At 56.6% G+C, this 27,982-nt stretch overlaps 3 protein-coding genes across 5 annotated transcripts; 2 read left to right on the forward strand and 1 right to left on the reverse strand.

The window, feature by feature from the left end:
* Positions 1–437: 437 nt before the first annotated feature.
* On the forward strand, positions 438–8,437 carry LOC118257064 (ectonucleoside triphosphate diphosphohydrolase 8-like). Its single transcript, XM_035564628.1, has 9 exons — positions 438–560; positions 1,501–1,618; positions 2,460–2,610; positions 4,473–4,632; positions 5,384–5,617; positions 6,596–6,868; positions 7,311–7,421; positions 8,041–8,178; positions 8,255–8,437. The coding sequence occupies exons 1-9, from the start codon at positions 438–440 to the stop codon at positions 8,435–8,437; spliced, it is 1,491 nt and encodes a 496-aa protein (XP_035420521.1).
* A 2,578-nt stretch (positions 8,438–11,015) lies between these two features.
* On the reverse strand, positions 11,016–16,581 carry LOC118257103 (ectonucleoside triphosphate diphosphohydrolase 8-like). 2 transcript variants are annotated; one of them, XM_035564700.2, is made up of 9 exons: positions 16,351–16,581; positions 15,597–15,714; positions 14,786–14,936; positions 14,378–14,537; positions 13,830–14,060; positions 12,543–12,806; positions 12,069–12,143; positions 11,678–11,815; positions 11,016–11,486 (listed from the first exon to the last, which is right to left on the reverse strand). In XM_035564700.2, the coding sequence occupies exons 1-9, from the start codon at positions 16,483–16,485 to the stop codon at positions 11,277–11,279; spliced, it is 1,482 nt and encodes a 493-aa protein (XP_035420593.1). In that variant the 5' UTR covers positions 16,486–16,581; the 3' UTR covers positions 11,016–11,276. The 2 variants fall into 2 exon arrangements, with proteins under 2 accessions (XP_035420593.1, XP_035420592.1); XM_035564699.2 differs by having other exon boundaries at positions 12,069–12,179; positions 16,351–16,578.
* Positions 16,582–17,376: 795 nt separating this feature from the next.
* Positions 17,377–27,913, forward strand: ENTPD8 (ectonucleoside triphosphate diphosphohydrolase 8). Of its 2 annotated transcripts, XM_050714608.1 has the most exons (11): positions 17,377–17,527; positions 18,814–19,028; positions 20,845–20,976; positions 21,410–21,527; positions 22,393–22,543; positions 23,474–23,633; positions 24,088–24,318; positions 25,419–25,682; positions 26,239–26,349; positions 26,505–26,636; positions 27,265–27,913. In XM_050714608.1, the coding sequence occupies exons 3-11, from the start codon at positions 20,857–20,859 to the stop codon at positions 27,454–27,456; spliced, it is 1,479 nt and encodes a 492-aa protein (XP_050570565.1). In that variant the 5' UTR covers positions 17,377–17,527; positions 18,814–19,028; positions 20,845–20,856; the 3' UTR covers positions 27,457–27,913. The 2 variants fall into 2 exon arrangements, with proteins under 2 accessions (XP_050570565.1, XP_035420601.1); XM_035564708.2 differs by lacking the exon at positions 18,814–19,028 and having other exon boundaries at positions 17,377–17,583.
* Positions 27,914–27,982: the final 69 nt, after the last annotated feature.

Here is a 27,982-nt window from a genome sequence, read left to right on the forward strand (position 1 = left end):
CTGAACTAACAGGTGAGCTGAACTTTATTGTAAAATAAAATCACCTTCCCCTTCTACAATATCTTGCAGTGGGGTTTGTTGTAATTTCCCATGTCCTTCTCTGTTTGGTGCAGTGTTTCTTTTCTTCTTCCTGGATCTGATCCTTCCCACAGCAGTGAGCTGAGCCGGAGGGGCTGTGGGACCTGGAGGACCATTGTGAACCCCCATGGTTGTGCCAGGCTCCTGGGGACAGGCTCCTCTATCCTCAGCCCCACAGTTTTTTTCCTAATACTGCTGCTCTCAACGAAAGACCTGGCTACCCACAAGGACTTTTGATCTTGAGATAGTGTCAGCCTCGGGAGAACTTTTGGGGGTGCTCTCCTCAGTTCTTGCTGACCAGGTGGACGTGTCCAACCACCTTTCTCCTCTGTGTTTGGGTTTGCAGGTGCCTTCCCACAATGTTTGCTAACAAAAAGCTCTTCACCACCACCCTCCTCGGGGTCCTGGTCACACTCTCCATCATCGCTCTTGTTCTCAGCCTGGTGAAGATTGAAGATGTTGCCCTGCCACCCACGGTCAAGGTGAGGCCATAAGAGGGTCCCTCAGCAGCCACCCTGGGGAGGTGAGCAGAGACAATGGCTTGTCTTCGGGGTTAGGAGTGAAGAGGGTGGTGGCACCTGCCGTGTATTAGCTGGGTGGGCATTTTACTTTCATTCCCAGTTGCAGGCAGAAGAAATACAGCCTGGGCACATGGGAGTCAGGTCACTGCACTCTGGGCTGCCTCTGGTTGGCTCCTGCCCTTCATCTGAGGCTGCGTCTCCATGCCCTGCCTGCGGGGCAGCAAGCACAGCCATATCGTGGCTCCTGCATGGCGTTAAGAGCATGCAAGCAGTGAGAAAAAACTGACAGCAGGTTGGGGCCAGACTCCTTGCCAGGCAGCAGAGGGAAGCCTTCTCTGAAACCTGCTGTGTGCCTGACGTGTTATGAAGAAGCGGGTGGGTTGGGCAGAGTCCCTCCATGTGGCCTTTGTCCCCTGGCAGCCTGGCATCCCGCTGAGGCTGCTGGAAGAGGGGTGCAGGGTCCCAGCGGAGCCGGAGGGCTTTTTGGGGAGGGTGACGTGGCCGGATGCTCAGGGCCAGGTGTGGCTCTGTGGGGCTGGGTGCAGCGATGAGGGGTTGGAGCAGGGGGATGGGGAGCTGCTGACCCCGAGGTGGGGCAGGGCAGATACAAAAGGCATTTAACAGAAAAAGAAAATAAGAAAGCATGAGGAAATCACCAAGAGAATGCTTGTGTGAGCTGGCATTGTTGAACAGGGCTCAGCAGAGGCAATGAAAAGCCCCTCAGGGAGAAATGCCCATGCTGAGGCCGTGCGCTGGCAGATGCATCCTCCACTGCCACACTCTGCCTTGGGTGCAGAGCTGTACCTTGCAGTGGTGCTTTTGAGGCATCCTCGGGGCTGAGCACCCTGGCAGGGGCAGGCTGCTCCTCCCACCAGCATGACATCTTGGTTGTTCCTTCCAGTACGGGATGGTGTTCGATGCAGGCTCATCCCACACCTCTCTGTTTGTCTATGAGTGGGACTCAGACAAGGAGAACGACACCGGTGTGGTCAGCCAGACCTTGTCCTGCGATGTCCAGGGTCAGTATCCCCTGGGCATGGGCTCACATGGCAGGCGGGGTGACCTGCTCTCCTGCTCTTTGCCCAAGCCGGGCACCCCCTCTGCAAGCTGTCACTGCTGTCACAGTGTCACCTGGCTGCAGGCAGGGGGTCCGTAACTCCCCTGTTTCTTTGCTCATGGCTGGGGAGCCCTCAGCACAAGGTAGTGCCCAAACACTTGGTGGGACTGAAGTGTCTTGGAGCTCCTCTGGAGTTTCATCCTCCACCTGGGACTGCCACCAGCAGCACAAGCTGCTGTCCCCGGGGAAGGTCTCATCCATAGAGCTGGGGGCGTAGCTGGAGGACACAGTGGGGACCCTGAGGCAGCTCTTGCCCATTCTGGTTGGTGCCTTGGCTCATGCACTGCTTGGAGGTGACATGTCCCATGGTCTCTGCTTTTAGCTTCTTGGGCTCTGCTTTTCCTCGGTGCTCTCTGCTGCAAGGCTGGCAACTGCACTGGCATCCACAGAGGAGGGCACTGACACTCCACTGGGACTTGGTGATGGGGCAGGAAAGGGACTTTGAAAATGGCCATTCTACCTCTTGTGTGCATGCAGAGGGCCCAAACCTGTATAACCCCAGTAATGAAACATGGCCAAGTGTTAAATACCCGCTTGGGGCTTGGCTGGGAGCACAGGTGCAGTGGGCCAGCACTCAGAGGTGGAGGAGCGTAAGAGGAGACCTGGGTGAGCCAGGTCCTGCAGGACCAGGGGACCCTGACAAAACACCCGTTGTTCCAAGAGGTGAAAGATGTCACTGCCCTATGTCCTCCTGCTCCTTCACCTCTTCCCCATCAGCCTGTCCCAGCCTGACTCTCTTCCAGGGCCAGGCATATCAAGCTACGCCAACAATCCCCCAAAAGCCGGTGATTCCCTAAGGGAGTGCCTGGATAAAGCCCTGAAGGTCGTTCCTGCTGAGAAGCAGAGGGATGTCCCAGCTTACCTTGGAGCAACGGCAGGCATGAGGCTACTGAGGTACTGCTGTGAGGTGCGGGGCTGATGGGGCAGTGGCACAGCATCCTCTCCTGCTCTCAGCTCTCCTGCTGCCTTGAACCAGGCCCTGGGGAGCAGGAGGTGCCAGACCAGTGGGGACACACAGGGGGCTGAGCTGTCCTGGGCGTTTGTTCTGGTGGTCAGAGAGGCTGCTCAGAGATGCCCATTGGAAGCCTGGGACCGCACGGCCCAGGAGGGTCCCGCATCTGCCCAAATGAGCCATATGTCTAGGTGCTGGTGCTGGTGGGTAATGGGGCAGAGGCAGGAGGCAAAGGGGTTTGTGGGTCCTGACCTTTTCCCATCCAGTATTAGCTCTCTTCAAACATCAACCTTCATTTCACAGTTTTTGTTCTTATGGTTGCACATTTCTAAAATTATTTCTGTGCCCTGGTGATCTGACCCCTTCCCTGGGAAGAAGTTTGGTCATAGCCTGAAGCTTACTCACTTCAGAGAGCAAGCACAAGCCCATAGCCCTGGGACACCCCACTTGGAGGTCCGAAACCAGCCTGGCACCTTTCCGACAGACCCCTGAGCTCAGCGGCCAGCTCTAGCTTTGGCAGGGGGTCAGTGGGTGGTCATATGTGACCCTCAGCAAGTTGCAGATGACAGTGATCTGAGTGGTGCAGTCAACATGCTGGAGGGAAAGGATGTCACCCAGAGGGAGCTGGACAGGCTCAAGAAGTGGTCCCGTGTGTACAACACGCAGTTCAACAAGGCCAAGTGCAAGGTTGTGCACCTGGGTTGGGGCAGTGCCAAGCACAAATACAGGCTGGGTGATGAGTGGATTGAGAGCAACCCTTCAGAGGACTGGGGGTACAGGTGGATGAAAAGTTAAACGTGAGCCAGTAGTGTGAGCTTGCAGCCCAGAAAGCCAACTGCGTCCTGGGCTGCTCCAACAGCAGCGTGGCCAGCAGGGCGAGGGAGGTGATTGCCCCCTCTGCTCCGCTCTTGTGAGACCCCACCTGGAGCCCTGTGTTCAGCTCTGGGGCCCCCAGCACAAGAAGGACATGGACCTGCTGGAGTCCAGAGGAGGACATTAAGATGATCAAAGGTCTGGAGCACTTCTCCTACAGAGACAGACTGAGGGAGTTGGGATTGTTCAGCCTGGAGAAGGCTCCAGGGTGACTTTATAGAGGCCTTCCAGTGCCTAAAGGGGGCTGCAGGAAAGCTGGGGAGGGACTCTTTGTCAAGGAGTGGAATAATAGGGCAAGAGGGAATGGCTTTAAACTAAAAAGGGTAGGTCTAGATTAGATGTAAGGAAGAAATTCTGTGCAATGAGGGTGGTGAGGCCCTGGCCCAGGCTGCCCAGAAGAGCTGTGGGTGCCCCATCCCTGCCAGTGCCCAAGGCCAGGCTGGATGGGGCTGGAGCCTGCTGGGAGGGGTCCCTGCCTATGGCAAGGTTTGAAACTGGATGGGCTTTAAGGTTCTTTCCAACCTAAACCCTTTTATAGTACTATGATTGCTTGATTTTCTGATGTCCTGTGTTATGTAGCACATTAGATGAGCTTGTCCTGAAGGTCCCCTCTGGCCTTCAACACCGTGAAGATACTTAGGTAGCAAAGGGTGGCCTGGCAAACCACTACGTGACTGGGATCAAGCTGCACTGGAGGGAAGAGGTCAATATGGTTCCTAGATTTGTGATTCTGAGCCTAGATGGTGGGACAGCTAGGATTTAGGCAGCAGAAGCTGTGTGAGCAGCTCCCACAAGTTACGTAGCAGGAAACACCATTTCACACCATCTGCCTGTTGCAAAAAGCTCAAGCGAAAAAGCAAACTGTTTCTTGTGCTTCCTCTGCAGTACTGATGTAGTTGGGTATGGGTCCTGACCTTTGAATCCTTCTTAGGCTACAGAACAGCTCAGCCGCAGACCAAATCCTGGCCGAAATCGCTAAAACCATGCAAGAGTACCCTGTGGCTTTCCGTGGGGCTCGGATCATTACAGGAGAAGAGGAGGGAGCTTATGGCTGGATCACCATCAACTACCTGCTGGAGTCCTTCACCAAGGTGGGTGACAGGCAAAACACCCACTCTTTTGATAGCGCAGAAGGAAGGGTCTGTGTTAATGGCTTTCAGCAGTGGTCTGGGGGCAGCAGCCAGTTATCATCTGACTTGCCTCCAGTGAAAGAGGCAAGAAATCAGGAATGGGAGTGTTCCTGCTAAAATCTGTGGGCACCACGTGGACATGGGGTCTCTTAGGGGCCATATAGCCCAACAGGGACAGTTTGCTCCTGACGGGCTTTGCCTCGCTGCCCCGGGAAGGTCCATGTCCACGTGGCACCGGGAGGTCTGTGCTTGGGTTCCACGTGTCACTGAAGGAGGCTGGAGCCAAACCTGCTTCCTGCTGTCCTCACTCCCCGCACTGCCACAGCTGCCTGCAGTGCTGGCTAATGGAGCCTTTCCGTCCTTCCCCTGGCTCTGATGGCTCACAGCCCTCTCTCCAGAAAAGCGGAGGTCCAGCCCCTCCAAGTCAGGTCCCCTGCAGCCCTCTGGGCGGCACAAGTGACCTTGAGCCCACTGAGCCCACGTCTTGACCATCAGACAGTTCAACCTCTGTTTTCTCCTGGCTCTGAGAAATGTCCAGGCTGGTTGAGCTGGGAAGGCAGTGGGACCTCATGTACAGAAAGAGACAGCTAAGACCCCACACCCATCACATTTAGTAACAAAACCCCACTGACTTAAATGGATGACAATTTTGCTCAGGGCAAGTAATCGCAGCCATATCCCACTCCTCTTCCTCTCTTGTTTGTCTTGGCAGTACTCCCCCAAAGCACACACGTGGGTCCGTCCAGAGGCAGCCAACATGTTGGGGGCACTGGATCTTGGAGGAGCATCAACTCAGATCAGCTTTATCCCCAAAGGTTCAGCTATAAACTGGAATGAAACCTCCAGGTTCATGCTGTATGGGTATAACTACAACATCTACACACACAGCTACCTCTGCTACGGGCAGAATGAGATGCTGAAGCGCCTGGCAAAGGAGCTAATTCTGGTGAGAGGAGAACTGGGGGGTAATCAGACTACCCTCAGGATACCAAGCACAGGCTTGTTAACGTATAAAACGAGAACGGATAATGCTCTTTCAGAGAGGCATCAGCAGGGACTGAGAGCAGGTACAGAAAAGGGTAGGCAGGCGTGGGGAGGAGCATGGGAAGCACCAGAAGGGGAGGCTCAGGAAAGATCATCTGCCTGTATGCATCTGCCTTGCAGGAGGGTGCAGAAAAGGCAGGCTCAGACTCTTCTCAGAGGTGCAAAGTGACATTGCCACAAGCTGGAACGTGGGAGCTTCTGACCAGATGCAGAACTTTTTCCCCAAAAAGGGTAGCCAAATATTGGAATAGGACCCAGAAATGCTGTGGAGTCACCACCCTTGGAGACATTCAAAACTTGTTGGGACAAGGCTCTGACCAACCTGATGTGGTTGGTGATGCTTTAAGGAGGGCGCTGGCACAGAGTCTGATAGCTGACACCTAGCCCCAACTACTCTGTGAATGTGTGGGCCCGAGAAAAGACAACCAGAGACATTGCTCAGGGCACTTTTGGAAGGTCAGAGGGGAAGAGGCTCTTCGTGTAGTTGCACCTTGCCTGAGGTTTTTTCATGCTGCATAGCCAGGAAGATCCCATGTGGTGTCCCTGGATGGGACTGGAGCTGGAGTAAGAGCTGGGGTAGAGAGGGTCTGTGTGTCCCAGACCATGGAGCAGCTTGCTGGGTCTGCAGCATCTGTCTGCCTCAGTGGGAGAAGGGTATCGTGCAGACCGGAGCTGCATAAAACAGGGGGAAGAACTAGTGCTAAGCTCAGGCTGGGACTGCAGGCGGACAAGACCAGGATTAAACAGCATGGGGATCATTCCCTGCTGTGGAGGTGGGATATGCCTGCACCATGGTCCTGGAGGGAAGCCACCTGGCATGCCCACCAAGAGGTTTGGAGGAGGCTGCAGCCTGCAAATCACAGAATTTTGCTATTCCCAGGAGTCGTCCTCCAGCACACGAGTCGAACACCCGTGCTACCCCAAAGACTACAATGAAACCATCTCGCTGTCTTCCTTCCACACCAGCCCCTGCACCAATGCGAGTGACCCACGCCTGTCCCTCAGTGACAGAAATATGACCCTGGAGGGCAGGGGCAATGCCAGCGGGTGCCTGGTTGCCATCAGGAAGCTCTTCAACTTCTCGGCATGTGGCCAGAGCCAGGACTGCACCTTTGATGGCGTCTACCAGCCCCCCATCAGCGGGCAGTTCTTTGTAAGGCAAACCCTGCCCCCCCACCTGCCCAGCTGCATGTGTGCCCCGGGCACTACACTGTCATGCTGTGCCCTGTGCCACTGTCACCTCCCCACAGCAGAACAGGGGCAAGAAGCATCCACATTGCTGGTGCCCCAGGGCACACCAGGGCTTGTTGCTAGTGGGTTTTCCAGCCAGAGCTCCATATGGGACCATTTTAATAAGACGGGAGCTTAGTCAAAAATAACTTTTCAGTAAAAAAAAAAAAAAAGAGCAGGCACACAGACCCCCAGCCATCATCTCTGCCAGGACAGGGACAGTGATGCTTAGGGCTGTGCAAGGGTGGGACAGACCTGGTGAATCCGCCCCTGCAGGCAGTTGTGCTCTGAGGGAGACAGGGCAGCTCCCCCTGGGGGGTTCTCTCACGGTAAACAGATCAGCGACTGTATCTCTTGCCTTCCAGGCCTTTTCTGCTTTTTACTATAACTTCAAGTTTCTCAACCTGACCGAAGGGCAGCCACTGGCCACCGTCAGGGAGATCATCGAGCGTTTCTGCGCAAGGAGCTGGGAGGACGTATGTTCCTCATGATCAGAGTCTCTGGGGCAGCTGCACAAGAAAATGGGTGGGGGGACTGCCCCAGGGAGAGGCTCCCTGATTGCTGAGCTGTGCCCTACACAGTGGAGCCATCCCTGGGCTCTGGGAGGGAGCCAGGACCGTCCTGAAACTACCCTCAGGGGCGTTCTTTCCCATGCAACATGGGGAAAGGGGCAGGTCAAAGCAGCATTGTGTCCCCCATCATCACGGGAGCTGGGATGGAGGTAGGGATGGAGCCCTGGAGGAGGGTGGGAGGATTCATCTGCTGGGGAGGAGTCAAACGGGGATGAGTAAGGTCAAGAGGTGTGATAGGACCACCACGGGGCAGAGAGCAGGAGCCCCTTGTACAAGAAGGCTGAAATGGGAGAATTTGGGGTGAGAGGAACTCCATCCAATATGTCTCTGTACTTTCATGTGGGGATTAAATCCTTCTCAAAGGCAGTGTCCTGTGTGGACAGGACCAAAACACCCGTATGGCCCTGAAGCCTTTCTCTGCATGCTGGTGGTTGTGGAGCCATTGCTCCTTGAGCAGGGCATTGTCCCTGAATGGAAATGACTTGCAGATAACTTCCCTTCCTCTCTAAACATCCCCTCCCAGCTTTCTTCCAGCTACCCTGAAGAGAACCCTGAGAGGCTGCCCAAATACTGCGCCAACGCCAACTACATCCTCACACTCCTCCTCGACGCCTACAAGTTCAACGAGAGCAGCTGGAACAACATCTTCTTCCAGATGAAGGTGAGCGGCGAACCTGGCTGGCGGGTGGGGACAGGGGCAGCGCTAGGCTTACTCAGCGTCCCCTCTCCTCATGCAGGCGGGGAGCGCCGACGTGGGCTGGACACTGGGCTACATGCTGAACCTCACCAACATGATCCCGGCGGAGGCTCCGGGGCGGCTGAAGGGGCACACTCCCTCCCTGTGGGCTGCGGCCGTCGCCTTTGTCGCCCTCATACTGGCCTTGGGGCTCATTGCCCTGCTCCTGCTCTTGCGCGTGTAGGAACAGTAACCTCCAGGGCACTGAAGAACCAGCAGCTGGCCCATGGGACTGGCCCCAAACATGAGGAGAGGCACTACAGGAGGTTTTCAGATCAGCCTACGCACCGCAGCCATGCCGATCTGCCTCCTCACACCGCCACGCCTGTTACAGGTCCGGCCTGCACCCACCAGCCGGCGCGTGGGGCTGGGCAGAGCCAGCCGAGCCATGGAGGACCTGGGTGCCAGGCCAGCGGCCTGTGGCCACAGGCACGTGGTGGCCGGGTGCTTCCTCCAGTGCTGGGTCTGACCATGGTCACCAACAGCCAGGAGGGTCCCTGCCAGGTCTGCCAGCCTGAGGGCATGCAAGGCTCTGTGGTGCCCCAGCTGGCTCTCCTAAATACCCATTGTCTGGGCTCAGCTGATGGCCTTGGAGATGAAAGGCAAATTGAGCATCCAGAGCCAGAAGGGTGGTCCATGCCTCCCCACAGGGCCCATATCCCCTCCCCTCCCCTTCCCTTCCCTCCCCTCTCTTCCCTTCCATAATGGGATAAAGGGATCGCCGTTCCCAAGCACCTTCCCAGACACCGGGCTGTCCCGCCAGCACAAGTCCTGTGCACTCTGGGTGTCAGGCTGTGACTCCAGCAGGCTGCAAGTCCTGCCCTGACCTGCACAGGGCACTGAACTGGGTCCTGCCCACAGCTGTGTCCTTGCCTTTGCCTTTGGTCCTGCTCACTCCTTATCTGCCCTGCGCATGATTCATCTTGTTATTTGCCGGCAGCACAATTTGCCTCCCGGCAGTACAGAGCTGACATTTGCTGTTTCTGCAGAGAGGCAAGCACCCAACCACTCCTATTATCCAGAAATAAACATTGCAAAAGGCAGCAAAGACAGAAATGCTTGTTCTATTGCTCCTGAGCAGATAAGGTTTTATTGCTTCCATGTCTCAGGTAAGGGCTGGTTATGATGACGACAGGAACTCAGGGGAAAGGGGACAGAATGATTGCCCCAGCCACAGGAAGTGAAATCCATCCCCTCAGCACCGCCCAGTGCTGCAGGGAGCAGGGTGCTCGCCCCACTCAGTGACCACTGGACCTTGGGGGGGCACCAGGACAAGGACATCTTCCAAGAGCTGGGGTTCCCAAATCGCCTGGGTGCTGGAAAGGGAGGGCGAGATACCTGCCTGGTACAGACACAGGGCACAAATGACAAAAGATGAACCTTGTGTGGGAAAACAGGGGGGCTGCTCCCATCTATTGTCTACCCAGACTTCAGTAAGGTCTTTGGCAATGTCCCCCATAAGATCTTCATAGAGAAGCTGTTGAAGTAGGGGCTGGATGGGTAGATTGAGGTGGACTGAACAGCCACACCCTTGGAGGGTCATTAGCAGTGTGCCCCAGGGGTCAGCTCTGGGTCCAGACGTGTTTAACAACTTCATTAATGATCTGGATGAAGGGGCAGAGCGTACCTTCAGCGAGTGTACAGCTGGCACAAAATGGGGTGGCATTGCTGATGCACCAGAGGGCCCTGCTGCTAACCAGAGGGACCTCAACAGGCTGGAGGAATGGGCTGATGGGATCCGCCTGAGGTTCCCCAGGGAGAGAGGTGCAGGGTCCTTCCCCCCGGGGAGGAACAGCCCCGGCACCAGGACGTGCTGGGGGCACCCAGCTGGAAGCAGCCTGGCCAGAAGGGCCCTGCTGGGCACCAAGCTGATCGTGAGGCAGCAACCGGCCCTCCCTCGGGGCAAAGAAGGTAGGGAATGGTGCCCTGGGCTGCATTAGGGAAAATAATACCAGCAGGTGGGGGGAGGTGATCCTTCCCCTCTTCCGGCACTGCTGAGGCCACCCCTGGGGGCTGGGTCCCGCTCGGGACTCCCCAGAACGAGAGACCCGGAGCGAGTCCCCCGAAGGGCCACAGAGAGAGGCAAAGGCCTGGAGCCCCTCTGCTGTGAGGAGAGGCCAAGAGAGCTGGGACTGCTCAGCCTGGGGAAGGGGAGGCTCTGGGGGGATCTCATCAGTGCCTAGAAATGCTTGGAGGGAGGCCGCTCTCGTCAGTGGTGCCCAGTGCCAGGACAAGAGGCAATGGGCACAACCTGGAGCACAGGAGGCTCCCTCAGAGCACCAGGCAGCCCTGTGTGGGTGGTGGGGCACTGGCACAGGCTGCCCACAGAGGTTGTGGAGTCTCCAAAGCTGCGTGGACATGGTGCTGGGAAAGGAGGAGGCCTGCTGGAGCAGGGGTTGGATCAGAGGGACCCAGAGGTGCCTCCAGCCTCAGCCATGCTGTGATTCTGTGACTCCCCACCTCCCACAGCTTCCCAGTCCTGGGCAGAGCCCAGGCCAACTTTCCCCCATGGCCTCAACATCCCTCTAGGTGGCACCTCTGTCCCACCTGGGGTATCTGCTGTAGGTGGCAACCAGCCCTGTGATGATCCTGTTACTGCCAGACACCCCTTCTCTCTTCCTGGCCGCTCTGGTCATAGCTGCCCCCCATCACTGCTGTTGCCAAGCCCCCAGCGCTGAGCCCTGCCCCACACAGCCATGCCCTTTCTCCTAGAGGCTTCTTCAACCAGCAGCAAGGGGAAAGAGAAACCACACAGCACACAGTTACAGGGTGGGTTTTTTTTGTTTGTTTGTTTGTTTTGTCTTGTGTTTTTGTTGTTTTTTTTGGTTGGTCGGTTGGTTGGTTGGTTCTGTGTTTTTTTTTTTAAGGCCTGTGCTGCTTCCAGCTCAGCAGGCCATGACACAGGTGCCCCACATTACAAGTTCACAGCTCTGGGACATGGGGCCCATTCCCCCACTGGCAGCTCCTTGCACAAGCTTGGCAGCAGGACCAGGTGGCTGCAGCAGCCTCTGCAGCCAGCACTGCTAGAGGCTTTCATAACCGGAGTAGTTCTTCTGGTAGCACATAGCCACGAGCAGGCAGAAGGTGAGAACCAGCATGACGGCCAGCAAGATTGTGGCTGCTATCCAGTTGCTTCTTGGGAGCCCTATGACACTCTGGGGGGTCTCCGGGGGAATCATGTTGGTGAGATTGAGCATATAGCCCAGAGTCCAGCCCACATCTACATTTGAGACCTGTGCAGACACAGAAGGAAGAGGGATGTGAAGGGTTGCAAAGTATCAGGCAAGCCTGGATGTGGGTGGTGGGCTGTGCCAACCTATCATCCCCTGTTCCTGCACCCTGGTGGGGCAGAGCAGGGTGGGCACAAGCGTGCAAGCTTAGCGAAGCAGCTGCGAGGCAAGGTGGCAGCCGGGTGCTTTCCTACCTGGTGGCGGAAGTGGATGTTGTGCCATGTCTTGTGGTTGAATTTGTAGCCTTGCAGCAGGAGGGTGAGGGTGTAGGAGCTGGCTGCGCAGGAGTCACGGAGGTGGGTCCTGTTCGCAGTGGGGAACTCCTTCTGCAGCTGTAGATGTGGAAGAGCAAAGGGAGGCAGCCAGTGGGGAAGGGCTCTGCAGTGCAATCAGGAGCAGCAGCTGTGAGGCTGCAGGCTGCTCTCCCACCTCTCTCCCTGCCCAGAGATCTTTGTGCTCTTTCCAGCTCCCTCCAGCTGCCCTTCTGTGCAGCACGGGACAGGCTGTGGCAGGCCCTCAAGCTGCCCAGCGTCCAGGCTGGGTGAAATATGGGCAGGGGCCAGCAGCAGCTAGGCAGGATCTTACCTTCTTCCAATTCCTGGTGCAGAATTTCCAGAGAGTGTCATTGACTGAGCTCAGGGACTGCTCTCCAGTCAGGTTCAGAAAGTGAAGGCTGTAATAAAACCCTGAAAAGGCCTGCGGGTGTTTATGACCAAAATCAGCAGGTTAGTGAAGGGCCCAGGTTTTCCTGCCAACCTCCACCCTCACTCTGGGTGCTCTGCGGGTGTCCACGGGGCAGACCACATAGGGTGCTGCCCGCTGACCAGCTTGAAGAGAGCCCTGGAGACTCTGGAAATACAGAATATGGTAGTCTGTTTGGCACACCAGTGAGCACCCTGCATGTCTCCATGCATCAGGAACACCCCAGCTTTCAAGGCATCCATTGTCACTGGCACTATTCACTTTCCTCCCACAACAGGTTTCCCAGAGCCTTGGCCAGTCTCTGGTGCCCCAAAACCCCACACCCACACCACCACCGTGGGGTCGGATGCTCCTTACAAAGAACTGTCCCCGCACGGGTGGCTGATAAACCCCGTTGAACCCGCACGTCCTGTTGGTCCCACAGGTGAAGTTGAAGAGTTTCTGCATGGCAGCGCTGCACGCTGCCGGGTCCCCTGTCCCCGTTACCGTGAGGACCTGTGCAGGGCTGGGTGTGCTCGGTGCGGGGACACAGGGGCTGTTGTAGAGCTCTGCCATGGTGACGTTCTCCCGGTATTCCCTGGGGTAGCAGGGGTGCGATATGTGCTGGGAAGACAGGTTGCCCTGGAGAGAGAGGGAGGAGTTAGCATCACTCTGGCACTGAGGATGAGGATGGAGAGAAGCAGCCCACAGACAGTGCCTGTTCCCACACCCAGATGCAGGCACCCTGCCATCACGCAGGCCCCACTGCCCGTGGAGTCTCATCGATACCAGGCCACCACCATGCTATGAGGCGCAGGCACAGTGCTGTAGGCACAGCCAGGGCATGCCATGTCACAGTCAGGGATCAGCTACAGCAACAGCTGCATGCCCAGGGCCTTGGGGTTTTGTGCCCTGTGCTGAGTGTGCACCCATTTTGTCCCCATTCTTCCTTTCTAGTGTCACCAGACTCAGAGGCAGAGCCAAAGCTGAGAAACCACTTAATCAGAAATGAAATGGATGCCGATTTCTGTCCGCTAATATGCTCTGGATGTTGCCTTTTGCCCATTCCTGTTCCAAGCATCATGAGCTGGCATTGAGACCTTGCCCCTCAGCCACGCTACAGACACGAGTGCTACCCTGAGCAGCAACGACACCTCCCTCCACTCTTCCAGCACCTGCCTCTGAAGACCAGCCTATTCAGACTCCTTCTCATAAACCCAAGTTATTCCCTACCAGACGTATGCTAAAAAATCCCACTGTGTCTTCCCCAACCTCCTGGCACCCAGTGTGTTCCCTCCCCCAGGACTCAGGTCCTTCTAGCAGCTGTGACTGAGGCTGGGCTGACACAGCCCCTCCATCAGGACAGGGAAGGAGAGTGGGTGGGCAAGATGGCCCTGGGACAGGACCCCGGGCACCAGCTGCCTTGGCAATGCCTGTGGTCAGGCGCCAGGCATCTGACTCCACCTGTTTCATTCCTGCCCTGATGTTGGGACACACCTGAGGTGGCTCCTGAAAAGGTGGCCCCATTGCATCCGCTGTCCTGACTGCTGCTTGCACAAAGGCACTGAGCCCCCTGGTCACAACACCCAGCATGTGCTGCCTGCCCAGCTCAGTGAGATCAGGGCTTTGGCTGCAGGAGATGAACACAAGGCTGGAGGCAATTACCTGGTGTAAAGATGCCATCAGCCTCTTCAGGGCTTGCCTTTGTCCATAGCAGAGGTAGCTGTGGGTGTAAATGGAGTAGTTGGTCCCGTACAGTCTGAGGAGAGCTCTTGTGTTGCTGTCATCTATGGTGGTCCCAGGAAGAAATGTGATCTGGGTGGAAGCCCCACCAAGGTCCAGAGCTCCAACGGCATCCTCCACTGGTGGGTGGGTCCACTTGCCTGTGAAGGAACACTGCCCCGAACCGAGACTCACTTACAGGGCACACAGACCCAGTGCAGGGTGAGCACGGGAGTATTGGCTTCCCAGCTCAAACTACAGCATGGCAGGGAGAGGGGACCCACAGTTCACTGGCCTCACAACCTCTACTGCTCCTCCAGACACTGTGGGGGCTGATGCAGCTCCAGATTTCCCTGTTTCACCTTCAAACAAGGACTGACCCCAGGGGATCCTGACCCTGATGCCCAGAAATACTGAGGATGCTCCATCAAAGCAGGATCTCCCAACACAGTGAGACCTTCCCTCCCCTCTGTCCTCTCACCATCCCATACTTTGATGAGTGTCTCCAGCAGGTAGTTGATGGTGATCCAGCCAAAGGTGCCCTCGTCACTCCCTGTGAGGATCTGAGCTCCACGGAAGTCCACAGGGTACTCTCGAATGACCTTGGTGACCTCAGCGAAGACCTGATCAGCTTTTGTGCTGTTTTGCTTCCTGCAGAAGGAAGGAGAGCATGGTACGGGCAGAAAATGTGTAACGAGAGGGTCACTGGTTCCCCACCACAAATGGGTCCACCAGAGATGCTAGCCAGGAGGGCAAAGTGTCCCTTCAACCTTGCAACATAACCTCTGAGCCCTTCCCATCACCAGCAGCCCTGTCCCATTGCTGCTTTCACTGGAGAGCAGGCTCTGAGGGTTTGGGGCAGGGCTGTGGAGGTGCACAGCTCCAGGCAGCGCCAGTACCTCAGCAGCCGCATGCCCGCTGTGGCCCCCAGGTAGGCGGGGGTGTCCCGCTGCTGCTCTGCAGGGATGAGCGTCATGGCCTTGTCCAGGCAGGGCTTCAGGCTGGCTCCAGCCCCAGCGGGGTCATCTGCGTAGCTGGAGATGCCAGATCCTGCAAGAGAGCACCCCCTGATGGAGCCAGCCCAGGAGGGATGAGATAGCAGAGGACATGTCCACCCATCCTACCGCCCAGGGAGCTCTCTCAGCCTCCCTGGCAATACTCAGAAGTCTCAGTCACTGCCCAAAACTCTGTGTTTTGGGCATACCTAAAAGACAGGTACTGACCCAAAGAGCAGGTAGGAAACGCAAGCAAAAACTCAACAGAGACACAGTAACATTTATCTGAAGAGCTCTTAGGAGGCCTCATGGGAACATGAAGACACACTTAAAGTCATGAAAGAAACTGTAAAGAGATGTTATGGGAAGAGCTAAAGAAATGGTTGCACTGGAGAAGACTCAAGCTCTGCACTTCCAACACCCAAGGCCGCAAGATGAAGCACAACACCCGGCTGTAAGACAAGACTGGTTCCACGAGCTGTGCTAACTGGGGGCCCAATTTCTTCCCCACCTCTAGGCAGCCTCTGGGCACCTCACCCTGATACTCTAGGGCTCCCTAAACCACAGCCTCTCCCCCACAACAGTTTAGTTTGGTTCTTCTGGGCCATCTCTTTTTGGCACAGCACAGGCTGTAAGACTCAGGTCGCCCACCATGCTGCAGGAGTTAGGGACAACAACCTGGGGCAGAGGGGCAGACCTGTCCTGGCACACTCACCATTCACGGTGCACGTTTCCACCTGGCTGACAATGCCTGTGCCATTCTCCTTGTTCGCAGGCCACTGGTAGATGTAGAGAGCCGTGTGCGTGGAGCCAGCGTCAAACACCATTCCGTACTGGGGAGGCAGAGGGGACACGAGGTGACAGCATTCTTGGGGCTGCAACAACTGCCATGGGAAGTCTCGCTTCCTACATGTACCCGCCAGCAGCACCAGACTGCACCCTCAGCCTCCCTTCCCTGGTCCCGCTTCTCTTCTAAGGCCCTGACGTGGCCAGCCAAGGCAGCCACCGCAGAGGGAAGACAGGCAGGACGGCTGCAGGATGCGCGGAGCAGGGAGGCATCCCGACACGTGCTACAGAGCTCAGCCAGAGCTGCTGTCAGACCTGCAGCTGTGGCAGATCTCACAAAAATCTGTGATTTTTAACAAGTCTGCAAAAGCCCGTATGAGACGACAGCAGAAAGCAATAGGAGAGAGAGAAGGAAAGCACCGCGCGGTCCAGAGGTCTGAGACCAGGGAAGAGCAAGCGCCTGGGTGAGGACGGCGCAGTGCAGGAGGAAGGCTGCCCTTCGCCTTCCCCTCCTCGCCCAGGAGATGGGACCACGGTGTGGGGCCCGGCCTGCCAGGCCCTGCCTCTGCTAAGCCCGGAAAAGCTGGGCCAGTCCTGGGCAGCCTCGCAAGCGGCAGTGCCGGGGCAGGAGCCGGGCCGAGCAGTGAAGGGGCTGGCGGCCGTTCCTGGCCCCGGGCACCTACTTTAGTCCTCGCGGGAAGGGCAGCGTCCCCGTCCGGGCCCAGCACCAGGAGGAAGACGGCCGCCACCAGCACCGCCAGCACAACCAGCGCAGCTGCCGAGCCCCAGCCCGCCGCCCCGGCCCGGCACGGCCTCATCGTGCCACCGACGGGCTCCGCGAGGCCGCCCCGGCCCGCCCCGGGGGTCCGGAGCCGCGCGGGGCCTCGGGCGGGGCCCGCGGGCAAAGCGAAAGCGCAGGGCTCGGACGGCCGGGACCCGCCCCGGGCGGCCTGCGGGGGGTGCGCGGCGCGGAGCGGGGCGCTGCGGGGCCGGGAACGGGGCCTCCGGCCGTGGGGACAGGCAGGAGCCTCACCACGGGGACAGAGGGGACTCCGGTCACGGGGACCGCTTGTGATCTGTGGGGACGGGTGCCGGCCCCGGGGACAGCTGTGTTCCTGGCTGCCGGGATGGGTCCCTCACCACGGGGATGGGTCTGCCTGGCTGCGGAGGCAGACGGGTCCCTGACTAGGAGAATGGGATGCTGGCAGTGGAGCCCAGCTGTGGGGACAGAGAGGACCCCGTCCATGGGGACTGGTCCCTGTCCGTGGAGACAGATGGGTGCCTGGCTATGGCGGCGGGTCCCTGGCAGTGGGGACGGGTTCCACTGCGTGTCCCTGGCCGTGAGGATGGGTCCCCACCTGCTGGGTCCCTCATGTTTCTGCCCTGGGGACCTCTGCAACTGGGGTGCAGGGTGACAGGCTTGGCCCATGCCTTACCCTGCAGCGTGTTTATGCAGCAGGGGTGGGACAGGGATATCCGTGGGGCAGAAGCCCCTCTCCCAGATCTCAGCTGCTGTCTTGGTCCTGGTGGCTTCCTCGAGGTGCAGAGGAGAGGACTGGGGCTCTCATGGGACTCACGGAGAGCTGAGCCCTGCCGAGCCCTGCCGAGCCCTGCCAGCACTGCCAGGCATGTGCGGACCCAAACCACCCACAAAGGCGGAGATCTCGGCGGCAGAGCCTCTCCTCCAGCAGCAAAGTGGTTAATGCCAGGTGCTGTTCTCACCCGGGCTCCCCAGCCTCAGCCCTGCTGCCTCCTGGACAAGCGCTCTCCTGGGCAGGTTGCTGGTCTGGGGCCAAGGGGAGGGCCATACGGGGGACTCCGGGGCAGCCTTTGTCCCAGGCACCGAGCGCCGCACTCCAGGTACGTGCTGACACCGAGGCGAGCGGCAGCCTGGCCCTGTGCCGGGAGCAGCCCAGGTGAGCTGCGGGCAGGGGAGGGGGCCGGGGCACCCCTCCAGGAGGCTTTGCTCCGGGGGGCTGAGAGCTGCTGGGGCGCTCTGGCCAGCAGCAGAGCCAGACGCTGGGGATAAACACGTGCTGTGGGCTGGGGAGGTGAGCGGGAGGGCACTGGGTCGCTGCTCGCTGCTCGAGGTGCCCACGGTATGGGGTGCAGAGGCGATGTAGAGGGCCCTGCTGAGCCCCCACGCTGGTGGGAGGGATGGGAGGCAGGGGACCACTCTGCCTGGCAGGGATGCTCCCAGCGTGTGCATTCACCCCCTTTCATATAACTTTAAGAACTTTTTGACATCCAAATCCCACATGTGCACGGTGGGGAGGTTTGATTTTCATTCTCCCGAGCAACACACAGTTTAGATCCAACAGTGCTTGCAAGAGTTTTCTCCTTAATTTTGAGGCTCCCCTTCCTCCCTCCCTCCCTTCCCTCAAGGGACACTGCAAGATGCTGTCCTGCAGCTGTTGGCAGATCACTTCTCTGTGTCTGGTCATACACAAACCAGTGCAAGAGCAGCCCAAGCAGCGTGCACAGCTGCAAACTTTCTGCATGCTGAAACATCTGGGCATTGCTGCTTGAGCCGTGCAGCAGCATGCCTCTTCCTTTGCTCTGGGGGCATCACCGCTTTTCTTTCCCTTCTGCTTGTGCCCCAAACCTGCTCCCTGAGAGCGCCGTGCCAGGTACAGCAGCAGATACGGGCTCCTGGCCAGCCTTGAGGTGCTACTGAAAAACAGGGCAGATCCATCGGCTTCTCACATCCCTCCCTCCTTGTTTTCCACTTGCAGGGCTCCTTCCCCATGCCCTGCTCTCATCCCCTGGCCTTGCACGCTCAGCCTTTGGGTGTTGCCTGCTACCAAGAAAAAATGGAATTTAGTCCCTTCCAAGAACAGGTGGAGGTAGTTTCGCACCTGCTCCCGCACACAAGACCGTGCAATTTGTTACCATTACACAGTGGCTGGGACAGGATTTTCCATGATGCATGCTGGGATAGGATTTTTTCTATTTGCTCTATAACCAGGAGAAGGGAAGGTACAGCCCAATAACACAGTTACACCTGTGCGGACTCCAGCAGGGCTAATAGGACTGGATATGTGACAATACAGGAATTCATCGCCATCTTACATGTCTCTATTGTTACCATACAGGGCAGGGCTTTGGGGTATTGGATAAGGTCTGATAAATGTTTCCCGTTAAAGGAAATCTGATAAAGGTTTCTGTGTGCCATGTGCCGTGACACGGAACAGAAGAGAACAGCTGTCACCCATCATTATACATCTGATGTCACACAGGGCACTGGTCACCCTTGTTTGTCACTGGAGATGCTGACTGAAACAGGAATCAGCATCTCCTGTGACTTTGCCGAAGATCTTTTTCTCTCCCATTGAAACTGCTGATCTGGCCAGTCTGAAAGGTGAGGGAATTTTTTATGTATTCTTGGGAGAACCACATAGCCAAGTGCACACCCCGAGGTGCCCCCCAAAGCACCATTTGGGTTAGACCACTTCTCTAGGTTGTGTCCGGGGCTCTCGGGGCATCTGTCGCGTGGCTGCGATCAGGCTCGCAGCCTGATGCCACAGCTGGAGGTCAGCCTCGCTCCCTGCCGGCACGCTGCGTGTGCTGGTGCTGCGGAACAAGCTGATGCAGGAGGAGGAGGGAGAGCTGTGTGTGTAGAAAAGCACATACCTGGGGTGGCCTCAGGGTGGTGAGCATGTGAACATGTCACCTGCTGTGTGGTGAGGCTGCTGTGGAGAACCAGGCCCTTGGGCTTTGCTTCTCTGCTGCAATTTCTTACTGGTGCCTCAGGGCTGATTCTGCTGGGAGCTGAGCTCTGGCCAGGCGAGGGGAGGCATAAGGCCCAATCCATTTCCCAAGGGCTCCTCAGTGCCTCGCTGGCCTTGCCTTCCTGTGACCATCAGCATGCCAGCTTGGCTAGCGTGGCTGTGTGTGCCCAGATCAGAGGGAGCTTTCTGCCTCTGGCACCCTTCAGGTGCTGCGGGAGAACTTTGAGCATCGATCGCCTGCAAGCCCGGACACCACCCCTGTGTGTCTGCTTTCCTGCTGCAGAATCACCAAGAGCCAAGGGGAGCTGGAGCAGGCAGAAGACATGTTCATGGAGATGCTGTTCCCCTGCATGGAGAGGGATCCTAGGGTAGTCTGAGACTGTTGAGTAACAGATGTCAGTAGAATCCCCATCACTGGAGGTTTTCAAGATGCACTTTGGCAGGGTGCTAGATAATCTCATTTAGGCTTCCTTTCCCATGACATTTGGGGAAATTTGGACCTGATGATCTTTCCAGGTCCCTTCCATCTGGACTGTTCTATTTTATGTGATCTGATGGTCCCAAGTCTGTGGGATGGATTGTGTGAGGGTGCAGGGTCTGATGGCAGCACGTGGGTGCCAGAGGGATGTGGCTCTGCACCCCAGAGGGGACAGCCCCACTGGGAACCAACCAGGGCATGGTCCTGCTGCCAGCCTGTGTCTCGTGTTAGCCACTTCCCTACTGCTGCTGCTGGAAAGGGAGATCCTCACCTTCCACCCAGTTTGAGTACTCCTATCTTGAAAAAGCCTATCTGAAAATCCCCCAGTGAGGCAGGGCTCAGAAGGACAGGGTGTCTTGGTGAGACTGCCAAGGGCCTCCCATAAGAGCAGCTGGACACTGCAGAATGGGGCCATGAAGATGGAGCCCCTCTGCTGTGAGGAGAGGCTGAGAGAGCTGGAACTGCTCAGCCTGGAGAAGGGGAGGCTCCAGGGGGATCTCATCAGTGCCTAGAAATGCTTGGAGGGAGACCACAGAGGACAGAGGCAGGCTCTCATCAGTGGTGCCCAGTGCCAGGACAAGAGGCAAAGGGCTCAACCTGGAGCACAGGAGTGTTCCAGCCTCCCCTGAATACCAGGCAGCACTGCTGTGCCGTGCAGGTGACAGGGCACTGGCACAGGTGAGGCCCAGAGAGGTTGTAGAGTCCCCTCCTTGGAGATCTTCAGGGCCCTCCTGCTGGGCACCCTGCTCTGGGTGGCCCTGCTGGGCTTGGACCAGAGGGACCCAGAGGTGCCTCCAGCCTCAGCCGTGCTGTGACTCTGTGATTCTGAGAATGGCTTCCAGCCCTTGTTCAGTACATGGGAGAAGCTCTATCTTGACAGGTCCCATCTCCATCCATGACATCTGCATTTCAAAACTGGCCATGCAAATGCAGGTGTGCTAAGTTGGGGGTTGGGGCTGTTCTTGCAGGTTGGAGGAGGAATGGAGTACAAAGCCAAGGTCGTCGCAGGTCTCCTAGCAGCCACCTGTGTCTTCGGTATCATTGCCCTCATACTGAGTGCCGTAAATGTGAAGGATGTGTTTCTGCCTCCCGGCACTAAGGTAAGGTCCTTGGCAGGAGCTCAGCTACCTGCTCTCACTTGCGTGTTGGCTAACCCTTGGTAGGAGATTTTCCCCATGCTTCAGGCAGGCCGTGCTGTTTGTCACCAAGATGGGGACAAATGGCCATGCAGGCTGGCATGCCATGTGGGTGTGCCACGGTTTTCTTGCTGACAGCACATGCGGTCCTTTCCTCGCAGAGTACCAAGATACCTTCCCTGCTGGCTCCCAGGGCTTGTGATGGAGCCTTGTCTCCGATACAGCTGGTGACTGCAATGTCACCTTTTGCCTGCTCTGGTGATGCTCTTTGCTTTGCCACTTGAGTTCCCCATGCCCACAGGGAGCTCTGCCAGCTCTCCTGCAGCAATCCTAGCTCTGCAGCCAGCTGAAGGTGCTCTGCACCCCCTGTCACCTCGTGTCCCCTCTGCCTCCCCAGTACGGAATGGTGTTTGACGCTGGCTCCACGCACACGGCTCTCTACATCTACCAGTGGCCTGCGAACAAGGAGAATGGCACAGGCATTGTCAGCCAGGTGGAAATGTGCACCGTGAATGGTGAGTGTGCCAGGACAGGTCTGCCCCTCTGCCCAGCCTCTGCTCTGCCTGGGGACGCCGCAGCTGGTGGGTCCTGGTGCCCGACAGTGGTGGCTGTTGTGGGTAGGGCCAGGTAGATGGTACAGTGAGCTGGGCTGGGACTGGCGAAGGCCACTGGGCTAGGGGACAGTGCCTGGACAAGGGGGTGAGAGGTTGCAGAGCCTGCCCTGATGTCAAATCAAGGCTCTGTGGCTGCAGTGTGGCAGTTACTGGTTAACTGCTCCAAAGCAAAGGTCTGGTGGAGGGCAAAGGGTAAGGGAGAGGGCAATTGGGCTAGTGACAATACTGTAATGCAGAACTCGGGGGAAGGTAAATAGTGATATTAACCATCCCCACCCACCACAGGACCATGCTGGGTGCTCAGTTCTGGCACCAGCCTCTAAAAATAGAAAGATTTTGTTTGCACTGAGCTGCGCACAGAGTACCTCCACGTGTGCGTATCAGCTCCGCACGTCCTCCCAGCAGGACAAACGAGAGCTTCCCCCTCCCCTGGGGAGATAAGGAACCACGATGTTTGTTAACCAAGTGCTGCGGGACTGGATGGCTATGTTCCTGCTGTTTGGCCTCGCTGGGATTAAGCATGCACTCAGCATCACAGGCGCTCACCACCTGTCTCTGCAGATGCCGTGGCCATGGCACATGTGCCACCTCCAGGCAAACCAGCTCTGAGCAGTGCCCTTCTGGGGACAACCTTGGCAAGGGCATGCCTGATCTGGGTACACGGAGAAAAAACCTGGGGGCTTCTAGGCTGTCTGGGCGGATATGTCCCCCATTGTCCTGTCACATCCCTCCTGGGCTGGCTCCATCAGGGGGTGCTCTCTTGCAGGATCTGGCATCTCCAGCTACGCAGATGACCCCGCTGGGGCTGGAGCCAGCCTGAAGCCCTGCCTGGACAAGGCCATGACGCTCATCCCTGCAGAGCAGCAGCGGGACACCCCCGCCTACCTGGGGGCCACAGCGGGCATGCGGCTGCTGAGGTACTGGCGCTGCCCCACCACACGTTGCTGAATCTTAGCTGGTGCATGAGGCTGGGATGCAGAGGCAGGGGGTTTGGGGGCTGCTGCCCGGACAGACCATGGCAATGAGCAGAGCATCCATTTCTGCAGCCTGCTGGGGGTGTCCAACAGACATGACTCACTGTGCCCATGGGGAAAGCCCACAGCCCACACCAGCAGCAGCATGACAGTGCCCTGAAGGAGGAGGAACCTCCTTTACCAGACTTAGAATCACAGAATCACAAAATGGTTTCGGTTGGAAGGGACCTTTAACAAACACCTAGTTCCAACCCCGTGCCATAGGCGGGGACACCTCCCACCAGACCAGGTTACTCAAAGCCCTGCCCAACCTGGCCTTGAACACTTTCAGCAATGGGGCATCCACAACTTCTCTGGGAAACCAGTTCCAGTGTCTTACCGCTCACATTGTGAAAATTTTCTTCCTTACATCAAATCTGTATCTACCCTCTTTCAGTTTAAAACCATTGCCCCTTGTCCTGTCACTGCAGTTCCCAGTATAAAGTCTTCCTCTGTCTTTCTGATAAGCCCTCTTTATATAATAAAAGGCCGCTTTAGTCTGTCCAGAGCTTTCTCTTCTCCAGGCTGAATAACCCCAACCGTTTCAGCCTTTCTTCATGTAAGAGGTGTTCCAGCCTTGTATTTACCTTCCCATCTGCTCAGGCAGAGCCTGCGGGCAGCATTTTTAGGACTCCCAATGCATCAGTTTAGTGATTTGGTGGCTTGAAGAAGAGACAGCCCACAGGTAGAGCGGTGGATGGACGGGGCACGTGCCCTCTCTCCGAGTAGTTCCATTACTTTGCAGAAGACAGCAGCCTTTTAACTGTTAGCTCTGCCCTGAAAACTCCCCAGCAATTGCCTCCTTCACCATGTGGGGTTTATCTCCTTCTGCAGGAAGCAAAATAGCACAAAAGCTGATCAGGTCTTCGCTGAGGTCACCAACGCCATACGAGAGTACCCAGTGGACTTCCGTGGAGCTCAGATCCTCACAGGGAACGAGGAAGGCTCCTTCGGCTGGATCACCGTCAACTACCTGCTGGATACGCTCATCAAGGTGCAGGCCAGAGGAGAGGGCATGGGGGTTATGCAGCCTGTGTATCCCTGTCTGAATTATGGCCAGGTTTCTTTATTCCCAGAGTAGAGAAAAATGTTGTTTTAGGGCAATAGTTACCCAAACAAATGTGGCCTGTTGTTGTGAATTGCACCTTTGACTCTACTGACATGATTAACTCAGAGACAGGAGGATCTTGTGTCCAGCTCAGCCCAGCTACACTTTCCCTCCTCAAAGTCCCTGGATCCAAGCTGATGTGCAGTAGCCAAGGGGCTGGACCTCAACGCTACATGGAGATCTAAGTGGGTTGAGGAGGACATGAGCAGCGAGGGGTTAAACAGGGACACAGAATGTGGAACCTTTCTCTGGGGCTTTTAAACCACAAAACCTTGAGGGAAGGGACAGGGACTATGATTTCCTTCAATTCACACTAACACTTGCCATTTTATGGGGCTAGTTTTCCTTTGCAGAAAAATGGGAACATCCACAGGACACGGAGGTTCTGGGAGCTCTGGACCTTGGAGGTGCTTCAACACAAATAACCTTCCAGCCCGGAGTAACCATTGAGGACAAAAACACATCTGTCCTCTTCAGGCTGTATGGCACCAACTACTCGCTCTACACCCACAGCTACCTCTGCTATGGGCAGATGCAGGCCTTGAAGATGCTAATGGCAACTCTCCACCAGGTATCGCAGCCACTGGTAAACAGGATCTGAACCTTTTCCCACTGCCTTGAAAAATATCTTCCAAAAAATTTGGATGTGTGTCAGGGAACAGAGAAGTTTCACAAATTCAAGAACCTGGGAAAGGCTTAGACTTTATGTACTGAATGAAAAAAATCTCAGATTTAGGTGGAAGGTGGTGCTGGTTCCCTGCTAGGGCTCCCTTCTGCCCCTTTATTGTCACGTAACGGCATTGTTCATCATTTCCCTAGCCCAGCTGTATCTTTAGGTTCTTCCCTGTTCCCAGTGATAGGGGCATTTTCCTGGGTGGTTTCCAGGTGTCAGCTTCATTTTAATTCCGGTGGTTCAAAAGGCCACCAGGTTCTAAGGGCCACTGAACAATAGATGCAACATCCAGGTAGCAGAGGACAGGGAGTCCAGTCACCCACAGACATGATCTGGCACCTCCTGGCTAGGATTTTCGAGCCTCCAGTCTTCGTGCCCTTAAATAAGAGAGCAGGTGGGGTGTGGAGCTGAGACTCCACATGACTCAGTGCAGACATGATAACTGTTAATGGGGATTAAATTCATTTGTCCCCTTGACTTCTGCCCCAAAGAGGATTCCCAACACCCTCTCCTGCACACGGCTCCACCACTAACCAGTGTCCTCCCCCCTCGCTTCCCGTGGAGGGCACAGCCCAATTGCATTAGAGATGGAGATGCTTGAGAAGTGTGCAGATAGAACACACCTTCAGTCCTTCCTGGGTTAGGGCCTGCGAGATGCTGTGGGGACAAACCAGATGCCAAGAACAACCTTTCTGCACACGCAGAGCGCGTACATTGAACTCAGGCACAGGTTTCAGCCTCACAGGGAGGCAGTGGCTCTGCCACTCCTGCCCAGCTCAACAGCAGGGTCAATGGCAGGACCAGCAAAAGTCATGGGCAGGTTAAAATTATCCAAAGGATGGATTCTGCTTCTCCTCAGATCCTAGGAGGGGAGAAATCAGAGCCTAGGAGGGTCTAGATCCTGCTTTCTGGGAGGATGTAAGCGCAGGCTGAGCTGTGGGGTAGGGTCTCACTGGCATCCCACACCGAGCACTGGTAATGCCTCCCTCTCTCTCCAGGGCAACCTGTCTTCCCAGCACATATCGCACCCCTGCTACCCCAGGGAATACCGGGAGAACGTCACCATGGCAGAGCTCTACAACAGCCCCTGTGTCTCCGCACCGAGCACACCCAGCCCTGCACAGGTCCTCACGGTAACGGGGACAGGGGACCCGGCGGCGTGCAGCGCTGCCATGCAGAAACTCTTCAACTTCACCTGTGGGACCAACAGGACGTGCGGGTTCAACGAGGTTTATCAGCCGCCCGTGCGGGGACAGTTCTTTGTAAGGAGCCTCCGGCCCCACTGTGGTGGTGTGGGGAGGACGGAGGGTGGGAGTCTCCTCTACTGCTGGTTGTGGGAGGGGGTAAGGAGAGAGGGGTCCCCAAAGCCAGTCCCATCTGCAAACCTCTCCTCCTTCTGTTTCTTGCGAAGTCCCAGCCCTGTCTGAGAGAAATGGGAAGATCTTGTTCTCAAGGAACAAGTCTGAGTTGGCCAGGCTTCCACGTGCAAGCAGCAGTCCCAGGGTTCATCCACCAGCTCCAAGTCTTTGTGGTAGACCATCAAGTGGGTGCTGCATGCAGAACACCAGGGATTACATGGAAATCTGTCTGTCCCCAGACAGAAGGTCCCCTGGGCCAGGCCTTACACTAGGATTTGGCCCAAGCAGTCGCAGTGAGATGCTCTGCCACAGGCTCAGGCAGCCCTCCTGATCTCCTGTCATCCCACTCCTGTGGGACAGGGATGGCAGTGCTGACCCCAGCCCAGAGGGGCTGTGAGAAGAAGCCTTCCTTTGGGTGTGGAGGGAGATGTCATTTTCACCATCACCCCTTCTTCCTCAGGCATTTGCTGGGTTCTACTATGCCTTCCACTTCCTGAACCTGACCAGCCAACAGTCTTTAACCCATGTCAACACCACAGTTTGGGCCTTCTGCAACAAGACCTGGCAAGAGGTGAGAGCCCTGTACAGGGCAGAAAGGAGCCCTGTGCCTGCCCTGCCCCAAAGCTCTGCCCAGAAAGCACATGCCCTGCTGTTCCCTGGGCCAGGGAGGGTTTCTGAACATCTCTTTCATTCCTCATTGCACCATGTCCCCTGATGGCCCCGCAGCTGGTAAAGACCTTCCCGCAGGACAAATACCTACAGACGTATTGCTCCGTGGCAACTTATATCTTGACGCTGCTGGTTGATGGCTACAAGTTCAATGAACACACATGGAGCAGCATCCACTTCGCGCAGAAGGTAAAAGCCCTGTGGGGCAGCAGGAGTGGACAGGGGGCTGTGGCCACATCTTTACTCTGGCCCGAGGACACATTCAGCAGCAGTAGCCCTGGAGTCCCCTGAACTAGAAACGTGTCCCTGTCTCATGCCTGTCACCCAGGCACCCAGCACAGCTTCACTCACTCCTGCCTGCCCCCAAACCTCTGCCCCCAGCTCTTATGTACTCTGGCGTGGATGTAACCTAATTTTAAGGGGGGCAGAGGGATGCAGAGCAGGATTTGGCCACTTTGATCTCTGATTTTGGGTAGAACTCACGCAAGCATCAGGGAGGTGATGGTGGTCCCATGACCTATCTAAAACTGAACATGTCCAAATTCAAAGGATTGTAGAGGAAGGAAGACAGAGGTACATCTGGACCAAAGCAATCATTTCAGCTGCCCTTTAGCCCTTGAGAAAGGGGGAGAGCAAAGCTCTCAGTGTAAATGGTGCTGCCAAGACCAGGTTTGCCCCTGCCAGGTCTGTGTACGAAATCACAGCTGAGGCAGCTCCTGGGAGAGGCACCCACCAGTCCCTTGCAGCAAAGCAAGGGGAGTCCTTTACTACCTGGGAGAGGCACATTTTGATGATCTCCTCTGCTCTGTCTCCTCAGGCAGCAAACGCAGACATCGGCTGGACGCTGGGCTTCATGCTGAACTTCACCAACATGATCCCCACGGAGCCTCTGGAACACCTCAAGGGGCACCAGCCCAGTCTGTGGGCAGGTGCCATCTCCTTCATTGTGCTGGCCATAGTTGTGGGCCTGTTGGCAATTCTCCTTCAGTGTTTCTGGAAATCCAAGTAGCTCCCAGTATCCAAGCTAGGGGCACCCTGCCCACTAAACCAGACAGGGAAAGTGGTGCAAGAGAGGGTGGAAGGGGAAGATGGTGAAGGGCATTAGACTCACCTCCACTGCTCTTGAGGCCCGCTTGAGCCACCTCTGTAAAGGCATCAAAGATGGCAAAGGCATCTTGAGCTCCCTACGCACCTCTAAGAGGAAGAAATGCCTGACTCCAGGAATGTCTTCAATCAGGCTGACAAAGGCCAACCGAGACAAGGTGGCTAGAAGATGAAGCCATATAAATTCAAACTAGAAATAAACCTCTTTTTGTTTTTCAAACACAAAGGTTGCTAACCAGCCTAGCAGAGTTTCCATCCATTGGCACTTCCAGTCCTCGTGGGTTGGCTCTCCCAGCAGCCAGCCAGCTGCAGCCATGGGAGGCAATGGGTGCTGGAGAGCAGTGGTGACCACCTAAACGCTAAGGAGGACTGACATTTTCTTTATCTTGCCCTGTGCAAGATGTGCAAGATTTTTGTAGCATGTGACAGAA

Source organism: Cygnus atratus, chromosome 19 (assembly GCF_013377495.2).
Source record: "Cygnus atratus isolate AKBS03 ecotype Queensland, Australia chromosome 19, CAtr_DNAZoo_HiC_assembly, whole genome shotgun sequence".
Lineage (NCBI taxonomy): Eukaryota > Metazoa > Chordata > Aves > Anseriformes > Anatidae > Cygnus > Cygnus atratus.

What these genes read in the sequence shown, in the direction of transcription:
- ENTPD8 (XM_035564708.2), top strand. Translation starts at nt 20,857, where the DNA reads ATGGAGTACAAAGCCAAGGTCGTCGCAGGTCTCCTAGCAGCCACCTGT. An exon ending in GGAAATGTGCACCGTGAATG is followed by an intron (nt 21,528 to 22,392) that starts GTGAGTGTGCCA and finishes GCTCTCTTGCAG; the next exon opens with GATCTGGCATCTCCAGCTAC. An exon ending in TGCTGGATACGCTCATCAAG is followed by an intron (nt 23,634 to 24,087) that starts GTGCAGGCCAGA and finishes TTATGGGGCTAG; the next exon opens with TTTTCCTTTGCAGAAAAATG.
- LOC118257103 (XM_035564699.2), bottom strand. Translation starts at nt 16,485, where the DNA reads ATGAGGCCGTGCCGGGCCGGGGCGGCGGGCTGGGGCTCGGCAGCTGCG. An exon ending in CCCTTCCCGCGAGGACTAAA is followed by an intron (nt 15,715 to 16,350) that starts GTAGGTGCCCGG and finishes CTGCCTCCCCAG; the next exon opens with TACGGAATGGTGTTTGACGC. An exon ending in GCACCAGGAATTGGAAGAAG is followed by an intron (nt 11,816 to 12,068) that starts GTAAGATCCTGC and finishes CCACATCTACAG; the next exon opens with CTGCAGAAGGAGTTCCCCAC.
- LOC118257064 (XM_035564628.1), top strand. Translation starts at nt 438, where the DNA reads ATGTTTGCTAACAAAAAGCTCTTCACCACCACCCTCCTCGGGGTCCTG. An exon ending in CTTGTCCTGCGATGTCCAGG is followed by an intron (nt 1,619 to 2,459) that starts GTCAGTATCCCC and finishes ACTCTCTTCCAG; the next exon opens with GGCCAGGCATATCAAGCTAC. An exon ending in ACATCTTCTTCCAGATGAAG is followed by an intron (nt 8,179 to 8,254) that starts GTGAGCGGCGAA and finishes CTCCTCATGCAG; the next exon opens with GCGGGGAGCGCCGACGTGGG.